We start from the raw sequence: 15,804 nt of genomic DNA, 5'->3' as shown, positions 1-15,804 counted from the left end.
ATCGGAGAAGGCGATGGCACCCCACTCCAGTACTCTTGCCTGGAAAATCCCATGGACAGAGGAGTCTGGTAGGCTGCAGTCCATGGGGTCTCGAAGAGTCGGACAGAACTGAGCGACTTCCCTTTCACTTTTCACTTTCATACACTGGAAAAGGAAATGGCAACCCACTCCAGTGTTCTTGCCTGGAGAATCCCAGGGACGGGGGAGCCTGGTGGGCTGCCGTCTATGGGGTCGCACAGAGTCGGACACGACTGAAGTGACTTAGCAGCAGCAGCAGAACATTTAATACCTACAGAAAGATTTTTAAAAGAAAAAATAATCAATATAGCTGTTTTCCCTTCTTTTAGGATTTTCCATCCTCCAAGCAATTATGGAAGCAGCGGTACAAAACAACTGGCAGGTGACAGCAAGGTCTGTGGGAAACATCAAGGACGTCCAAGAATTCAGGCGCATCATTGAAGAAATGGACAGGAGGCAGGAAAAACGATACTTGATTGACTGCGAGGTTGAAAGGATTAACACGATTTTGGAACAGGTAGGTTTGAGACTTATTCCACCCCAAGCCAACCTGTTAAATCATCAACCTGAGGCAGTTCCCGTATCTGCTAATAAATTAAGTAGCCAACAGACTAAACTTGCCAACAGTTTTGATAGTCTCTCTAATCCTTTTTTCCTCCCCAGTGGCAGAAAAAGAGAGAGAGAGAGAAATAAAAGAAAATCTAAGCTGTTGAAAATTGCATAGCATGATTAATCTGGTAATTTCTGCAATTTAATGCATGAACACACCCTTCCACATCTCTGTTTTTTAGATAGCTGAAAATTTCAGAGTAATCCCCTTCCTTTCCACACCTTCCTCCCAGCAAGGAACAGTCAAGGGGTTAGAAAGGGAGGAAGAGTAGAGTTTTTGTTTCAGGGGCCTTGTTGCAAAATGTCAAAGCATCATTCACTAGGTGTGAATCTGTAGATATTTTTCCAGAATATCCCTCTGGTTTGAGACAGAGAACAAGAAAGAGAGAATGAATGAGAATATGTGTGTATATAATTGAAGACCATTTTAAAAGTAAGATGGCATATGAGAAAAAATGATTATAGTTTTTAAAATGTGAAGAAAATGAAAAAGCCTCAGACTGGGGAAAAAAATACAATTTGATAGGCCAAAAGATATTCATTATTAACCTTGGATATTTAAATAGAAAACTGAAAAATATGAGAAGAAATGTTTCACACTAAGCCAGATGGATATTCTGTTTGGAGTAAAGAGTCAAATAGAAATGTGGTGAAAGTTTATTATTTTCCTTAGCAGTCTCAATTTGCCAGTTAATAACAAAGTGCCCATACTGCCGTAAACAAAACTGTAAGGGAAACATTTCCATTCTAATTCGATCCCAGTGTACCTAGGGGCCAAAACAGCTTCAGAGATTCAAATTATAGTAAGCAGTCATTGCCTGGGAGAGCTATTTTATAGCAAATTAAATATTAACAATTTGTCAGATATGCCCCCGTGAGAAGAGAATATAAAAAAAAAGAAAAAGAAAAAGAAATCGGTAAGGAAAGACAAGGAAAAGGAGGGGAGGGGAGAGAAGAGGAATGAGGAAGGAAGAAAGGAAGCACTGATGGTGCATCACAGGGATAGAAAGCTGTCCCCTTCTTAGGAACACCATCATCTCTAGTGAATCAACTTCACAAAAAAATCTAGAGCACCAACCTGGCTAAATCAAATTTTGCAACTAACATTATCTTAAGCTACCCAAATGATCCACCCCTCCCTTCCAAAAGGAAAAAAAAAACTGCCTTTGATTTTCTTACATCTTGAAAGTGAAGAATCAGGTCAGTGATGTTGGTATATGTACTCCATGCCCTCTAAAATTTTATACCAAAATAGCCTTTTAGTGGGTGACCTACTTAATAGCCTAAAGCAGAAGCCTTGTCATACTTTGTTTTCCTTCTTTTGTACTAGTCACTTTGGTTTCTTGAATAGTTTACATTCTGGTAAGTCTCTGGGGGTTTATAGGACCTTATACTAGAATCTGGGGTTTTCTTCAACATGAAATAGTAGAAAAAGCAGTGGGTAGAGCTGTGATTCCATATAGCTGTGGGATCTTGGGTATTTCATATATTTCTGCCTCAGTTGTCTCATCTACATAATGGGGAAAATAAAATATGCTCTTCCTCACATGGTTGGCATAATTGCTTTGAAAGGCATAAAATGCTATAGAAAAAAATTATCATTATTACTAAAGATTTTCAGGAAAACGAAACTAACATTTGAAAGCCCTGTTCTTTCTTATAATGTCTCAATTGCTATCTGTCTTTCTTCTGGATGCACATTCACAGCATCCCTCATAATACTTTCTATACAACTTTTCAGAGAACATTGTTCAAAGAAAAGTTTTAACAACATTCAAGTAAGGCCAGAGAGTTAATGTCACTTATTCTTTTCCCCTCTTTCAAAAAATTGTCACAAAATGATCTACTCGTGATTGTTTTCATTATCATTTAAGGAATTTCTACTAAGTCATTAAGTACTATGAGATAGGAATCATGTTTGTCTTGTTTGCTGCTGTATATTCAGTGTCTAGCAGAGTACCTGGCATGTAGTGCTGGATGGAAAGATGGATGGGTGGATGAATAGATGGATGGGTGAATACTGAACAAGCATATTCTAATAAGTTCTACTGTGATGTTGCTATGCTTCCATCAAGAGGCAGAATAGTGCCTGCAGTCACATGATGTGATTATTAAAGTACACATTTTCTCAAAGATTTAAGATGGTAGCTCTCTGCTCCAGCTAGTTTTGATACCACGAATTTGCCAAAATTGATTTCTTTATATAAAAATAGATTTCTCACTAAACAAATTCTTTAAATTAAACAATAAACATGATATTTCTTTAGAGTAAACATTATTTTAAATTGACTACTAAGATACAGAGATATCATTTTTCTCATTAGTTCCTAACCATTCTGTACAAACTTATCATAATTCACTATACAGATTCTAGCTAGAAAGATAACATTTATAACTCCAGTAGTATCAAGTTTTCCCCCCAAATGCTCCCATTTTCCAAGGGTATTTTAAACTTTGAGGTTTTTTTCATGGAAAGAAATTTCAATAGTCTCCCATAAAATGACTGTTCATGCCACTATTTGAGGTGAAAAAGCCTATTATTAATAAAACCACTACAACCGTACTCCCTATAAATAGAACTCTGGCATAAAGTAAGTTCATATTGTATTCTATATCCAATAGGTGTTAATGAAAAGACTTCAGTGTGGTACAGTTTTTCAAATATTAGTGTATTTTCAATATATTTCTATCTAGTATAAGCTCCCCATTTCATAATATAGGTTCTCATTTTTCTTATGAATGTTCAAACAGTTATGGGGCAAATCAAAATTCTTCTAACATTTCCTCCAGAGCTCTTTTTTTTAAATCTCTTTCAATTGTTCAGACCACAGCATGAAAAAAAAAATTCAATTAGGTGCACAACAACTGTCTTTAATATTTCACCTTAACAATTAATCTATAAGGAAAGCATTCCAAAGTTATAGTTACAAAAATTAACATACAAAAGGACAAAGCTAGACAGTTGAAACCAGGATGGGTTGTCAGAACTCAAAGAGACTATTTAGAAACTACAGATCCTGAATTTAAGAATTAAGAGCACTTTCACAGGAAGGTTTAGATGCCCTAGGAAGAATGAACCACTGACCTGACCTTCTAGAGCATTCCTATTACTGCATTGTGTTTATGAGTCCCTCCCCCAATGGTAGACACTCCCTTACTTCAATGACCAACCTAAACACTCACTTTTGAAAACGTTGCCTCTCATAGAATTATCTACACATGACTGAACAGATCCACCATCCCAGGAGTGTCTACCTGTGGACTGCTTTTGAAGGGCAGGCCCCATAAAATGAAGGGCTCTGTTGGATGTTTCATGCTTATTTGGAGAGGCAACATAGCATGGAGTTTTCAAGTATGGACCCTGGAACCAGTCTGCATGGATTCTGTCACTAGCAGTGTGGCCTGGGGCCAATTACTTAACTTTCTGTGTCTCAATTTCCTGGTTGTAAAATGGAAATGATAACTGTACCTTAATGAGTTAATATAGGCAAAGCATTCTGAAAAGTTCCTAACACATAGTGTTTGCATCGTTCTTTGATGCTAAACCAAGTGTTTTCACACAGATTATCTCATTTGAGCCTCACTATGGGAAGCAGGCAGGGCAGATGTGTTTATCCCAGATTTACAGATGATAAATTGATGCTTAGAGATATTTAGATGATTTATCCAAATGTGGACAAATCACATTTGTCCTAGGACTCTGCACAGTCCTAGGAGGTGGTGGAGCAAGAATGAAACTCAAGTCTCTGATTCCCAGTCCAGTGTTCTTACCGCTGCACTAAACCATTTAATTTCTAAGTTGTTTATTAAAAATGTAGCCAACACCAACCCCTAGATTAGGCCCGTGCATCAGGTTACATCTTAAAACAATTGCAATGCAATTGGAGAAGATCCAGAGAAGTGCAGCAAAACACGATTAAAGCAGTAGAAAATAGGGCTTATGAGGAAAGACTTTTAAATGAGTTGGGGCTGTTTAGTCTGGTGAAAGAGAGCCAGGAAGCAGTTTAATCACCATTCTCAAGTGTAAAGAGTTATCATAAAGAAGGCACTGACCAACTGTTCTGGAGGCCTAAGGATAGTACCAGAGCCAACAAGTTTAACTAGACTAGGAAGAAAGTCAGTCATAGAAATGACTCATTACAAGGGGAGAGGAAACTGGAGGAGAGTAAAATCTCACCAGCTGGGGATATGATATGAAGGTGAGGCTATTCTGAATTAGTGAAAAGTCAGATCTAGAATAGTTTTAAGATTGTTTTCGGGAACATACAGATATTCCAAGTTAATTCTCTGTGAGGATAAGTAAATATCCTTACAGAAAAGGAGTCCCCAACCCCTGGACCACACATGGCTACCAGTCCATGGCCAGTTAGGAACTGGGCCAGGCTGCAGGAGGTGAGCAGCAGGTGAGTGAGTGAAGCTTCACTGGTATTTACAGCTGCTCCCCACATTACCGCCTGAGCGTCACCTCCTGTCAGATCAGTGGTGTTACTAGATTCTTACATGAATGCAAACCCTACTTTGAACTGCACATGTGAGGGATCTAGGTTGCACGTTCCTTATGAAAATCATCCTGAAACCACTCCCCCACCCACCCGGTCTGTGGAAAAATTGTCTTCCACAAAACTGGTCCCTGGTGGCAAAAAGGTTGGGGACTACTGTTATAGAAGACTTATTGGGAAGCTATTTTAATAAATAGGTAAGAATATTTCCTAATTGCCTGTTCACTAGATATCAGAAAGTTTGTCTCCTTAAAGAGACTTAAACATCACCCCTCAGTTTTTGTGTGTGTGTGTGTTTTTTTTGTTTTTTTTTTTTTTTTTTTTGCCACAGCACACAGCACGTGGGATCTTAGTTCCCTGACCAGGGATTGAACCTGAGCCCTCTGCAATGGAAGTGCAGAGTGTTAACCACTGGACCTCCAGGGAAGTCTTCCCCTTCAGTCTTTAATGTGTTTTTATTTTTCCCATAGATAATTCAAAGGTAAATCTCAGCATAGCTCCTGCTTGAATTCTAGAGTATGAAAATTTACTAGAGTCCAAACCAATACATTTCAGAGTGCTTTGCAGAAAAAATATAGAATGTCTGATTTCCCCTAGAAATAGTTCAAGCTAAAATCACCTCCTCATGGAAAGTAGTGCTACTTAACAATAGAATCCTCAAGCAGGTCAATCTCTTAGGTTCCTTTCTTTGATTCTGACAGTCACTTCAAAAACAGTCATTTTAAGAAATGAAACAACCAAGTTAGTAAGTCAGTATTCTAAAGACAACAGTTTAAACAAGATAAACAATACTAGAGGGCCTTGTCAACTGTGAGGCTATAACACAAAAGATGCATTGCTGACTCCAAAATATGTCTAGCAATTGGGGTTACTTAGAGCACTGCCACCAATGGCTAGACCCAGGTGGCACTAGCAGTAAAGAACCTGCCTGCCAGTGCATATTAGACATAAGAGACTCAGGTTTGATCCCTGAGACAGGAAGATTCCCTGGAGGAGAACATGGCAACCCACTCCAGTATTCTTGCCTGGAGAATCTCACAGACAGAGGAGGCTGGCAGACTGCAGTCGAGAGGGTCTCATAGACTCAGACATGACTAAAGTGATTTAGCATGCACAGAGCACTGTCACCAATGGCTAGACCTCTCTCAAGTGAAGTAATAATGTTAAAGGCTTATGTCCTCTCCTGACTTGACCCCCCCCCCAGCACATAGTGGTTCTCTCCAGTTCCCCTCCCCCTTTGGCTCCCTCTTTGTCCCAGCCCTTCCTCTCAATGATCCCTGTACAACCTTGAGCCAACTTGCCAGTTCATATGACAGTCTGAGGGTATCGTCTCTTCTTAGAATATTGTGTGGTATAGCTGAATAAACACACTTGGGAACTGAATAGACATGACTTTAAGTCCTAACTCCCTCACCTTCCTGTTGCATGACATTGAAGAAAGTGACAGTTTTTTGAGGCTCTATTTTCTCATGTTAAAAGACTGTTCCACTACCTTCCTTCCGCGGGATCCTCATATGTTGTGAGGATCAAAGTAACATGGAGAGCATCTGACACCATAGCTATCTTCTCATGAGTGGTAGGTTCTCTGTGTGAAAACAAGTTATTCAGGGACTGTTGCTCTAGAACAATGTCCTCATGGATCTCCCAAGGTATCAGTTGAATCTAAGGTCTTATCATGAGGGCAGACTCTAAGACTTGAGCTATTCTTAGTTCTCACTAATATGTTTAGCATGTAAGACAACCTCTCTGTTTTTTCTCCAATGTAACATTGGATAATATACATTGATTGATAAGTGCAAGGACTATTTGAGAATTAACTAGATTTTTCATCATTACTTAAAATAATTAAAGGCACTCAAGCCTTGAGCTCCATATGACAGCTGGGCATTTTAAATAACAAATATGTTTTAAGTGCTTATAATGTTCCAGATACAATTTTAACCAATGTGGGTGGATATGTGCCCATTTCTATATCTCATGTGAGTTAATCTTCATATTAGCCTCATAAGGCAGATGGGAATAGTATCTCCATTTAACAGATGGAAGAACTGAGACTTGGAGGTTATAGAGCTAATAACTGGTGAAGCCAGACATTGAACCCAAGGAGTCTGGCTCCAAATGCTGTTAATCATTGCAATAATCAGTCCTGAATCTGACTGAGGGTTTCAATCAGAGTAGATTCAACCAGAGGTTAAAAGAGCTAACGACCCTGATGAAGCCTGGAGCAGCAGCTATGCTTACAATAAACCTTGTTAAACAATGAGCATTTCACAAAGATTTTCTCCACTTGATGAGGATCCATATTCCATTAATGCATGGAAGTGACAATGTGCCCCTTAAACCTAGCCTTTGATGATGAATTCATTTATGATGAATAGGTTCATTTATTTGTGCCATCAAAGCAATCTAACTATGCAAGAGTAGAATAAATTGTGAGGGGTACATTCTCAGAGTGGTATGTAAGTACACCTAGAATTTCCATCTGCAGGCATTCATTCATTCTCAGATAAAGAATCACGGTCTTCATTATTTTATCAACAACTGCCCTAGGGGTTGCCCATTTCCTTCTTCCTTGCGAGGGAATCACGTGAACATAACTGGCAATGTCTGGAAGGTACAGCTCGCCTTCCTTCCGTTAACTCCTGGAAACCCAAGCATAAACTAAGACTAGTTCTAGGAAAGCATAAACCCACAGGATAAGTATCTGGGGTGGGTGCTCCGCCTTTCTGGGTCCCTAGACTTGAGCACCCAATATCATCCTTAAACTCAGGTGAGAAGGACTACTGCCTTGAGCTCCATGCTTTAGAGGATTCCTCATATCATAAACTGGAGAAGGCAATGGCACTCCACTCCAGTCCTCTTGCCTGGAAAATCCCATGGACGGAGGAGCCTGGTGGGCTGCAGTCCATGGGGTCGTTGAGAGTCGGACACAACTGAGGGACTTCACTTTCACTTTTCATTGTCATGCTTTTTAGAAGGAAATGGCCACCCACTCCAGTGTTCTTGCCTGGAGAATCCCAGGGATGCGGGAGCCTGGTGGGCTGCTGTCTATGCGGTCACACAGAGTCGGACACGACTGAAGCGACTTAGCAGCAGCAACATATCATAAACACGGAAACAGAAAGACTTTTTTTTCTTTTTGTTCTTGAGAGTTTTTGAAAGGTTAATGGCTGGTTGAACATCATGAGGAAAAAGGAAAAGGACACATAAGGCAAACGGGGCTGTCCACATCAGAGCACAAAGGTATATGGGGTCAAGGGCAGGAGCAATGAAGGAGAAAACGGCAACTCGTGATGTAGGAAACCAGAGAAAAATGGATAATTTTGTTTGAAAGTGGCCTCCCCAAGTCACTCTAAGTGAAGGGGTTTAGCAGATAGTTTTTCTGGATATCCGTACTCTCTCACTGTATTCTACTTGAATGATGTCATTTTGGAAGACATGGAAAATTGTGCAGGAACCTCAAGTCACAGAAACAAGCCGCTGTGGGGTGAGGAGCTTGCTGTCCTTGGCTTCTTCCCCCTCATCCCAGTTTCAGGTAGATCCAGTCTACACCCAGGAATTCTGAGCCCTGGGCTCAGCTTCCACCCCAGCTCCCCCTACCCTGCCCCAACAGGGTATAGCAAATCCCCTACATATGAACAAGTTCCAATCTGAGAGCACATTCATAAGTCCAGTTTGTTCATGAGCCCAACAGAGTTAGCTTAGGTACCCAACTAACACAATCAGCTATATAGTACTATACTGTAATATGTTCATAATGCTTTTCACACAAATAATATATTAAAACAAAATTAAAGAAAACATTTTTAACCTTATACGACAGTACCTTGGCTCAGATGGTAAAGAATCTTCCTGCAATGCAGGAGACACAGGTTCAACTCCTGGGTTGGGAAGATCTCCTGGAGGAGGGCATGGCAACCCATTCCAGTATACTTGCCTGGAGAATTCCATGGACAGAGGAAACTGGTGGGCTACAGTCCATGGGGTCACAAAGGGTCGGACATGACTGAGTGACCTCCACTTTACTTTTACCTTGAAAAGTACAGTAGTACCAGCTACATCACCACTGCTTTTATGCTTGCTTTAGAATATCCTGGGCTTGAAATAAAGGTACTGTACTACTGTACTCTATACAGTACTGTGCAGTAAAGTACACAAAAGCATAACCACTTGTAGAGGATACACACACATGACAATATATGCCAGACACATGAACTAACTTATATGGTTGGTTGTGCGAACACACATTCACATCTTTGAAAGTTCGTATGTAGGGGACATACTGTATGTGAAATAGATAATCTCATGTGTGTGCCCTCAGGGAAATGAAACTCAAGAACTGAGAGATTGATTCGCCATAAGCACCTAATTTACAGAACTCTGAGCCTTATCTCCCAACAGTGAATCTCTGCCAAGAATCCCCTACCATCCACAAGCCAGTGAACTTAGAACTTATGCTCTGTTGGGTGTGGGCCCCCACTTTGTGCTGTTCCTTTCTCATAAATGCAGCCCACTCCAAACCTTCCACAGACTCCCCTGTAGTTTACATTTCTTCAACTGCAATTTCCCTGCCATTTCCAACTAAACTCAATTTCTGGTAGCTTGAGCTTATGTCCATTTATCTCTTTATACACAGACCAAGCCAAGGCATATCTTGCTTTCCAACTTTGTAACATTTAGATGTGTGATATGCAGCCCTCCATTTGTACTCTTGCTATGTGCCCTCAAAAAATTAGGGGTGAGCCTGTTCCTATCTCTCATGGCCTAAAAACATAAATGCGCCTGTCAAAATGCCCAGTTTACTCCTGGAGTGTAGGTTTTTCTGAATATGCTAGGCTCATACACTGTGAATGCAGCTCTTCCAATCACCTATGGTGCTATTTGCCTGGTGAGGCAGGGTTGAGGAGGGAGATTTTGCACACTAATAGAATCTCTTCCTGACTAGCTGAAACACTACAGAAAGTTAATCAAGTATCCAATAGAATGGATACAGTGATGCTCCCATCATTCTTTTGGTAAGATTTTTATCCCACTGCTATCTCTCAGAAGTGGATACAAGCTACTCCAGAGAATCTTCCCAATAATCTTGCATTTTTTCCTTTATCCCATAGATATTCCTTTTTACCCTATCCAAAGTAAAAAAAAAAAAAAAGAAGAAGAAGAAGGTCAGAGGACACGGTTAGGATAAATTATAGGTGTGAAGGGGCAGCGATAGAGAAGTTACTCAAAATTTTCCTTCTCCTTTCCATGCCCACTGCCACAACTCACCCTACATCTGGTCAGATCCTTTTCAACACTAGAGGTTGTCTAAGAAAGATTCTCTGTACTCAGCATTCCGAAGTACTTCAGGAGACCTGCTTTCAGAGGCATGGCTAGAAGCTGAGACTTAAACATTCTTCCACCACCACATAGTGATGGTTCTAAACTTCACATGCAGGTCTGTCTTCTCCATGACATTCACATTATATGCTTGGCTAAGTACCAGATAGGAGAGAAAACAGCTACACTGGAGACTCCTTGAACCAAAGCAAGATGCCATTTATTTGCCAGTATGTGTCTATAGGTGGAATGAATGAGAAGTCTTTCAGAATCTTCAAAAGACAAAAATAGATAAGGGATTTGGCAGGTGTTACTTATCTGGATTTCAAAGGGCAATCTGAGGCCATATCTTCATGATAGACAAACAAGATGCCACATAGAAAAGGACCTCTTGGAGTGGACAAAATTGCTTAGCGACCTAAGAAATCACTGCATAATCAAGAGACAAATCACAAAAAAGAAGAAAGGCAAAGGTGTCAGACCTCTAGAATAGTTATTACAATTTACAAGGAAAATTTTTCAGACAAGGGCCAGTCAACTGTTCTGAGATTAACATCACAAAAGGGCTTATATTCAGAGTACTATACTAGACACTGTTGGCAGAAACAAAAGTTCTCTTTCATTCTTTCCTTTTTAAAATTTGTAATAGCCCCTAGCAATGTGAGACAAGTTAGAGGGCAACATTTCAACAAAAGGTAAAATAATATAGTATATGCTAGGTACATATGGCAGAGAAGGCAGTGGCACCCCACTCCAGTACTCTCGCCTGGAAAATCCCATGGATGGAGGAGCCTGGTAGGCTGCAGTCCATGGGGTCGCTAAGAGTCGGACACGACTGAGCGACTTCACTTTCACTTTTCACTTTCATGCATTAGAGAAGGAAATGGCAACCCACTCCAGTATTCTTGCCTGGAGAATCCCAGGAATGGGGGAGCCTGGTGGGCTGCCATCTGTGGGGTCTCACAGAGTCAGACATGACTGAAGCCGCTTAGCAGCAGCAGCAGCAGGTACATATGGGCTGTAGAATTAAAGGAATTAGAAAAGCCTACAGCTTATTTTTGTATATGAGTAAACTAATCATAAAATGTAATGTCAGGGACTTCAGTACTGAGGTCCAGTACCTAAGACTCCATGCTCCCAATGCAGGGGGCCTGGGTTTGATCCCTGGTCAAGGAACTAGATCCCACATCTGCAACCAAAGATCCCAAGTGTCACAACTAAGACCCAGTGAAGCCAAAATATATAAATCAATTAATTAATATAATTTAATAAAATATAAAGTCAAAGAAATGCTGGGCTGGATGAATCACAAGCTAGAATCAAGACTGCATGGAGAAATATCAACAACCTCAGATATGCAGATGATACCACTTTAATGGCAGAAAGCGAAGAGACATTAAAGAGCCTCTTGATGAGGGCTGAAGAGGAGAATGAAACACCTGGCTTAAAATTCAACATTCGGAAAACTAAGATCATGGCATCTGGTTCATGGCTAATAGACGGGGAAAAAGTGGAAGCAGTGGCAGATTTTATTTTTCTGGGCTCCAAAATCCCTGCGCACAGTGACTACAGCCACGAAATTAAAAGGCGCTTAACTCCTTGGAAGAAAAGCTATGACAAACCTAGATAGCGTATTAAAAATCAGAGACATCACTTTGCCGACAAAGGTCTGTCTAGTCAAAGATATGGTTTTTCCAGTAGTCATGTAAGAGTTGGACCAAGGCTGAGCACCAAAGAATTGATGCTTTTGAATTGTGGTCCTGGAGAAGACTGTTGAGAGTCCCTTGGAATGCAAGGAGATCAAACCAGTCAATCCTAAAGGAAATAAACCCTGAATATTCACTGGAAGGACTGATGCTGAAGCTCCAATGCTTTGACCACCTGATGCAAAGAGCTGACTCATTGGAAAAGACCTGATGCGGGGAAAGATTGAAGGCCACAGAGGATGAGATAGTTGGTTTACATCACTGACTCAATGGACATGAGTTTGAGCAAACTGGGAGATAGTGAAGGACAGGGAAGCCTGGCGTGCTGCAGTCCATGGGGTCGCAAAGAGTCAGACATGACTTAGCAACTGAACCACAACAACAAAGGTCAAAGTGCATATAAGACCCGTGCCTGTCCATCTTCTTCTCCCAGGCACATGTTAAGGCCCATATGTGAAAAGACACTTCCCATTCCTCTTTGCTTTCTCTGATCCCCAATCTCCTAATGGGCACGCTTTCAGACATAGATGAATATGTAGCCAAGCACACCCACTGGTTTTCCTTCATCTCTTAGTAGATGAACCCTTTCCTTCCCCACCTCCAACCATTCCAGGTTTCTCACTGTAAACTGGCTGCCTCATTCATCCTCTTCAGGGATCCTTTTTATTACCTCACCAATCATGGTGTCCAGTGGTCTCTGTTTCTTACCCTAATGATGTGGTAATTTCATGCTATTATTTAACATATCCTGCTGCTGCTGCTGCTGCTGCTGCTAAGTCACTCCAGTCGTGTCTGACTCTGTGCGACCCCATAGACAGCAGCCTACCAGTCTCCCCCGTCCCTGGGATTCTCCAGGCAAGAACACTGGAGTGGGTTGCCATTTCCTTCTCCAATGCATGAAAGTGAAAGGTGAAAGTGAAGTCGCTCAGTCGTGTCCGACTCTTAGCGACCTCATGGACTGCAGCATACCAGGCTCTTCCGTCCATGGGATTTTCCAGGCAAGAGTACTGGAGTGGGTTGCCATTGCCTTCTCTGTAACATATCCTAGACTACCGTAATACGTATTTTGAAGCAAAAATACACCCCATGATCCAGTGGCTAAGACTCTGTTCTCCTAAGGCAGGGGGCCTAGATTCAAAGCCTGATTAGGGAGCTAGATCCCACATGCCACCACTAAAGATTCTGCATGCCTAAGGATGCACTAAGACCCACTGCAGCCAAATAAATAAATACTTCAAAAATGCACCCCAAAATTGCAGAACAGTGTCCCAAAAACAAAGCCTCCAGTTGGATTTCTTAAAGATTCTCACTGTCCATGTTGTTTCTCTGAAGTCCAGACTGCTGTTTTCCAGGCCCTAAGTGAGTCGAATTCTGTACTTGCAGTAAAAAAACCTTTACCATATTAGGTGATTTTAACACTCACTGGCAGCCTTAAATAAACTTGTTCCCCAAAATGCAAAGATAGTTATCCTAAGAGTTAGTAGCAGACCTCAGTAGTCTATATTTAGAGATTTTAATCTTTGGCTTATTAAAAAAGATAATCTGATTCTCTGGTCATACTTCACATTAGACTAGCTAGACTGGCTTCGTGAATATTTAGAAGCAAATTCCCTCTGGGAAAATAAAGAGAAAAAACTCATTCAAGATCATTACTTCAAAACAGCAAGACTTGTTTATTTCAGATGATAGAAGCTTTGGTCTCACAAAGGAAATGCCTGTGTTCAATCAACAGTTCCCTCCCCCTCCCCCATTTTTAAACATTGTGATACCTCATTATTTACTTGATTCTTTCCTAGGAAGCTTGGAAGTTTTACTTTTAAAAAAATCACAAATTCAGATTAATTTTCATTAAGGAACCTCATGAGAGTCCTTGGGATGACTGGAAACATCCTGGAGTTTTCTAAAGCAGAGTACAAAAGCCTTGAGGCAGGAGACCTAGCTTTATGATTTCAAAAAGTCACCTTGTTGCTCTGTGCCTCCATTTCCTAAACTGGAAAATGAGTGTATTGAATATGATGGTCCCTTCCTGTTCCAACAGGCTGTGATTCCCAGAACTGTAAAAAACCAGGTAGGAAATTCAATTCAAGAACTGTTGATTGCATCTGACCCCACTGACCCACAGAGTGCTAGATATGTTAGGAGGGGAAAGGACATGTCTTCCATGCTACAGTAGTAGGGGTGATAAGGCAATGCAATCATTCTGGAAGGCAGAGTATGATAAGTATCTCAAAATGTGTGAGTCAACTTTCCTGCTTTCTCAGATTTCCAGGCTAGTGACCATCACTGAGAGTTTCTTTGCTGACTGAGAATCTTGCAAGCCTCAACATCAGTGAGCTTTGCTTAGACTTGGAGACACAGATGAAGGGAGAGATAGAGATGATACGTTCCAAGGTCAGGACACAGCCTGGAAGCTTATCATTTACCTCTGTCCTTAGAATTCAGAACAACAAACGTCCCCATTAATAAGAGTTACAGGTTGATCAAAGTTTTGCCACATCCATATATGTAAATATCTCATCAGTCCTTATAGTACCTGGAAAAAGCCTGGGGAAAATTCCTACTAATTAAGAATTTCTGGCAGTTGGATTTTGATTAACTGAGGTCTGTTTGTTCATCACAAGCCTATTATATTCCTCTCTACTGTTACTGCTACTCAGATGCCCTTTGCCCAAAGAAAAGTACAATCAGTTCAGTTCAGTTCAGTTGTGCAGTCGTGTCCGACTCTTTGCGACCCCATGAATTGCAGCACGCCAGGCCTCCCTGTCCATCACCATCTCCCGGAGTTCACTCAGACTCACGTCCTTCGAGTGAGTGATGCCATCCAGCCATCTCATCCTCAGTCGTCCCCTTCTCCTCCTGCCCCCAATCCCTCCCAGCATCAGAGTCTTTTCCAATGAGTCAACTCTTCTCATGAGGTGGCCAAAGTACTGGAGTTTCAGCTTTAGCATCATTCCTTCCAAAGAAATCCCAGGGTTGATCTCCTTCAGAATGGACTGGTTGGATCTCTTTGCAGTCCAAGGGACTCTCAAGAGTCTTCTCCAACACCACAGGTCAAAAGCATCAATTCTTCGGCGCTCAGCTTTCTTTACAGTCCAACTCTTACATCCATACATGACCACTGGAAAAACCATAGCCTTGACTAGACGGACCTTTGTTGGCAAAGTAATGTCTCTGCTTTTGAATATACTATCTAGGTTGGTCATACCTTTCCTTCCAAGGAGTAAGCATCTTTTAATTTCATGGCTGCAGTCACCATCAGCAGTGATTTTGGAGCCCAAAAAATATAGTCTGACACTGTTTCCACTGTTTTCCCATCTATTTCCCATGAAGTGATGGGACCAGATGCCATGATCTTCGTTTTCTGAATGTTGAGTTTTAAGCCAACTTTTTCACTCTCCTCTTTCACTTTCATCAAGAGGCTTTTTAGTTCCTCTTAACTTTCTGCCATAAGGGTGGTGTCATCTGCATATCTGAGGTTATTGATATTTCTCCCAGCAATCTTGATTCCAGCTTGTGTTTCTTCCAGCCCAGCGTTTCTCATGATGTACTCTGCATATAAGTTAAATAAGCAGGGTGACAATATACAGCCTTGACATACTCCTTTTCCTATTTGGAACCAGTCTGTTGTTCCATGTCCAGTTCTAACTGTTGCT

At 41.1% G+C, this 15,804-nt stretch overlaps 1 protein-coding gene across 4 annotated transcripts in view; it reads left to right on the top strand.

Annotated features, from left to right (window-relative positions):
• GRIA3 (glutamate ionotropic receptor AMPA type subunit 3) overlaps window positions 1–15,804 on the top strand; it is a 310,974-nt gene that overhangs the window by 156,665 nt on the left and 138,505 nt on the right. For all 4 annotated transcript variants that reach the window (XM_040265228.1, XM_040265226.1, XM_040265227.1 and 1 more), the window contains one exon: window positions 348–535. In XM_040265228.1, the coding sequence (XP_040121162.1) occupies window positions 348–535 (188 nt within the window). The remainder of the gene's footprint in view (window positions 1–347; window positions 536–15,804) is intronic.

Source organism: Oryx dammah, unplaced genomic scaffold (assembly GCF_014754425.2).
Source record: "Oryx dammah isolate SB20612 unplaced genomic scaffold, SCBI_Odam_1.1 HiC_scaffold_23, whole genome shotgun sequence".
Lineage (NCBI taxonomy): Eukaryota > Metazoa > Chordata > Mammalia > Artiodactyla > Bovidae > Oryx > Oryx dammah.
This window is presented reverse-complemented; position numbering and strand designations above follow the sequence as displayed.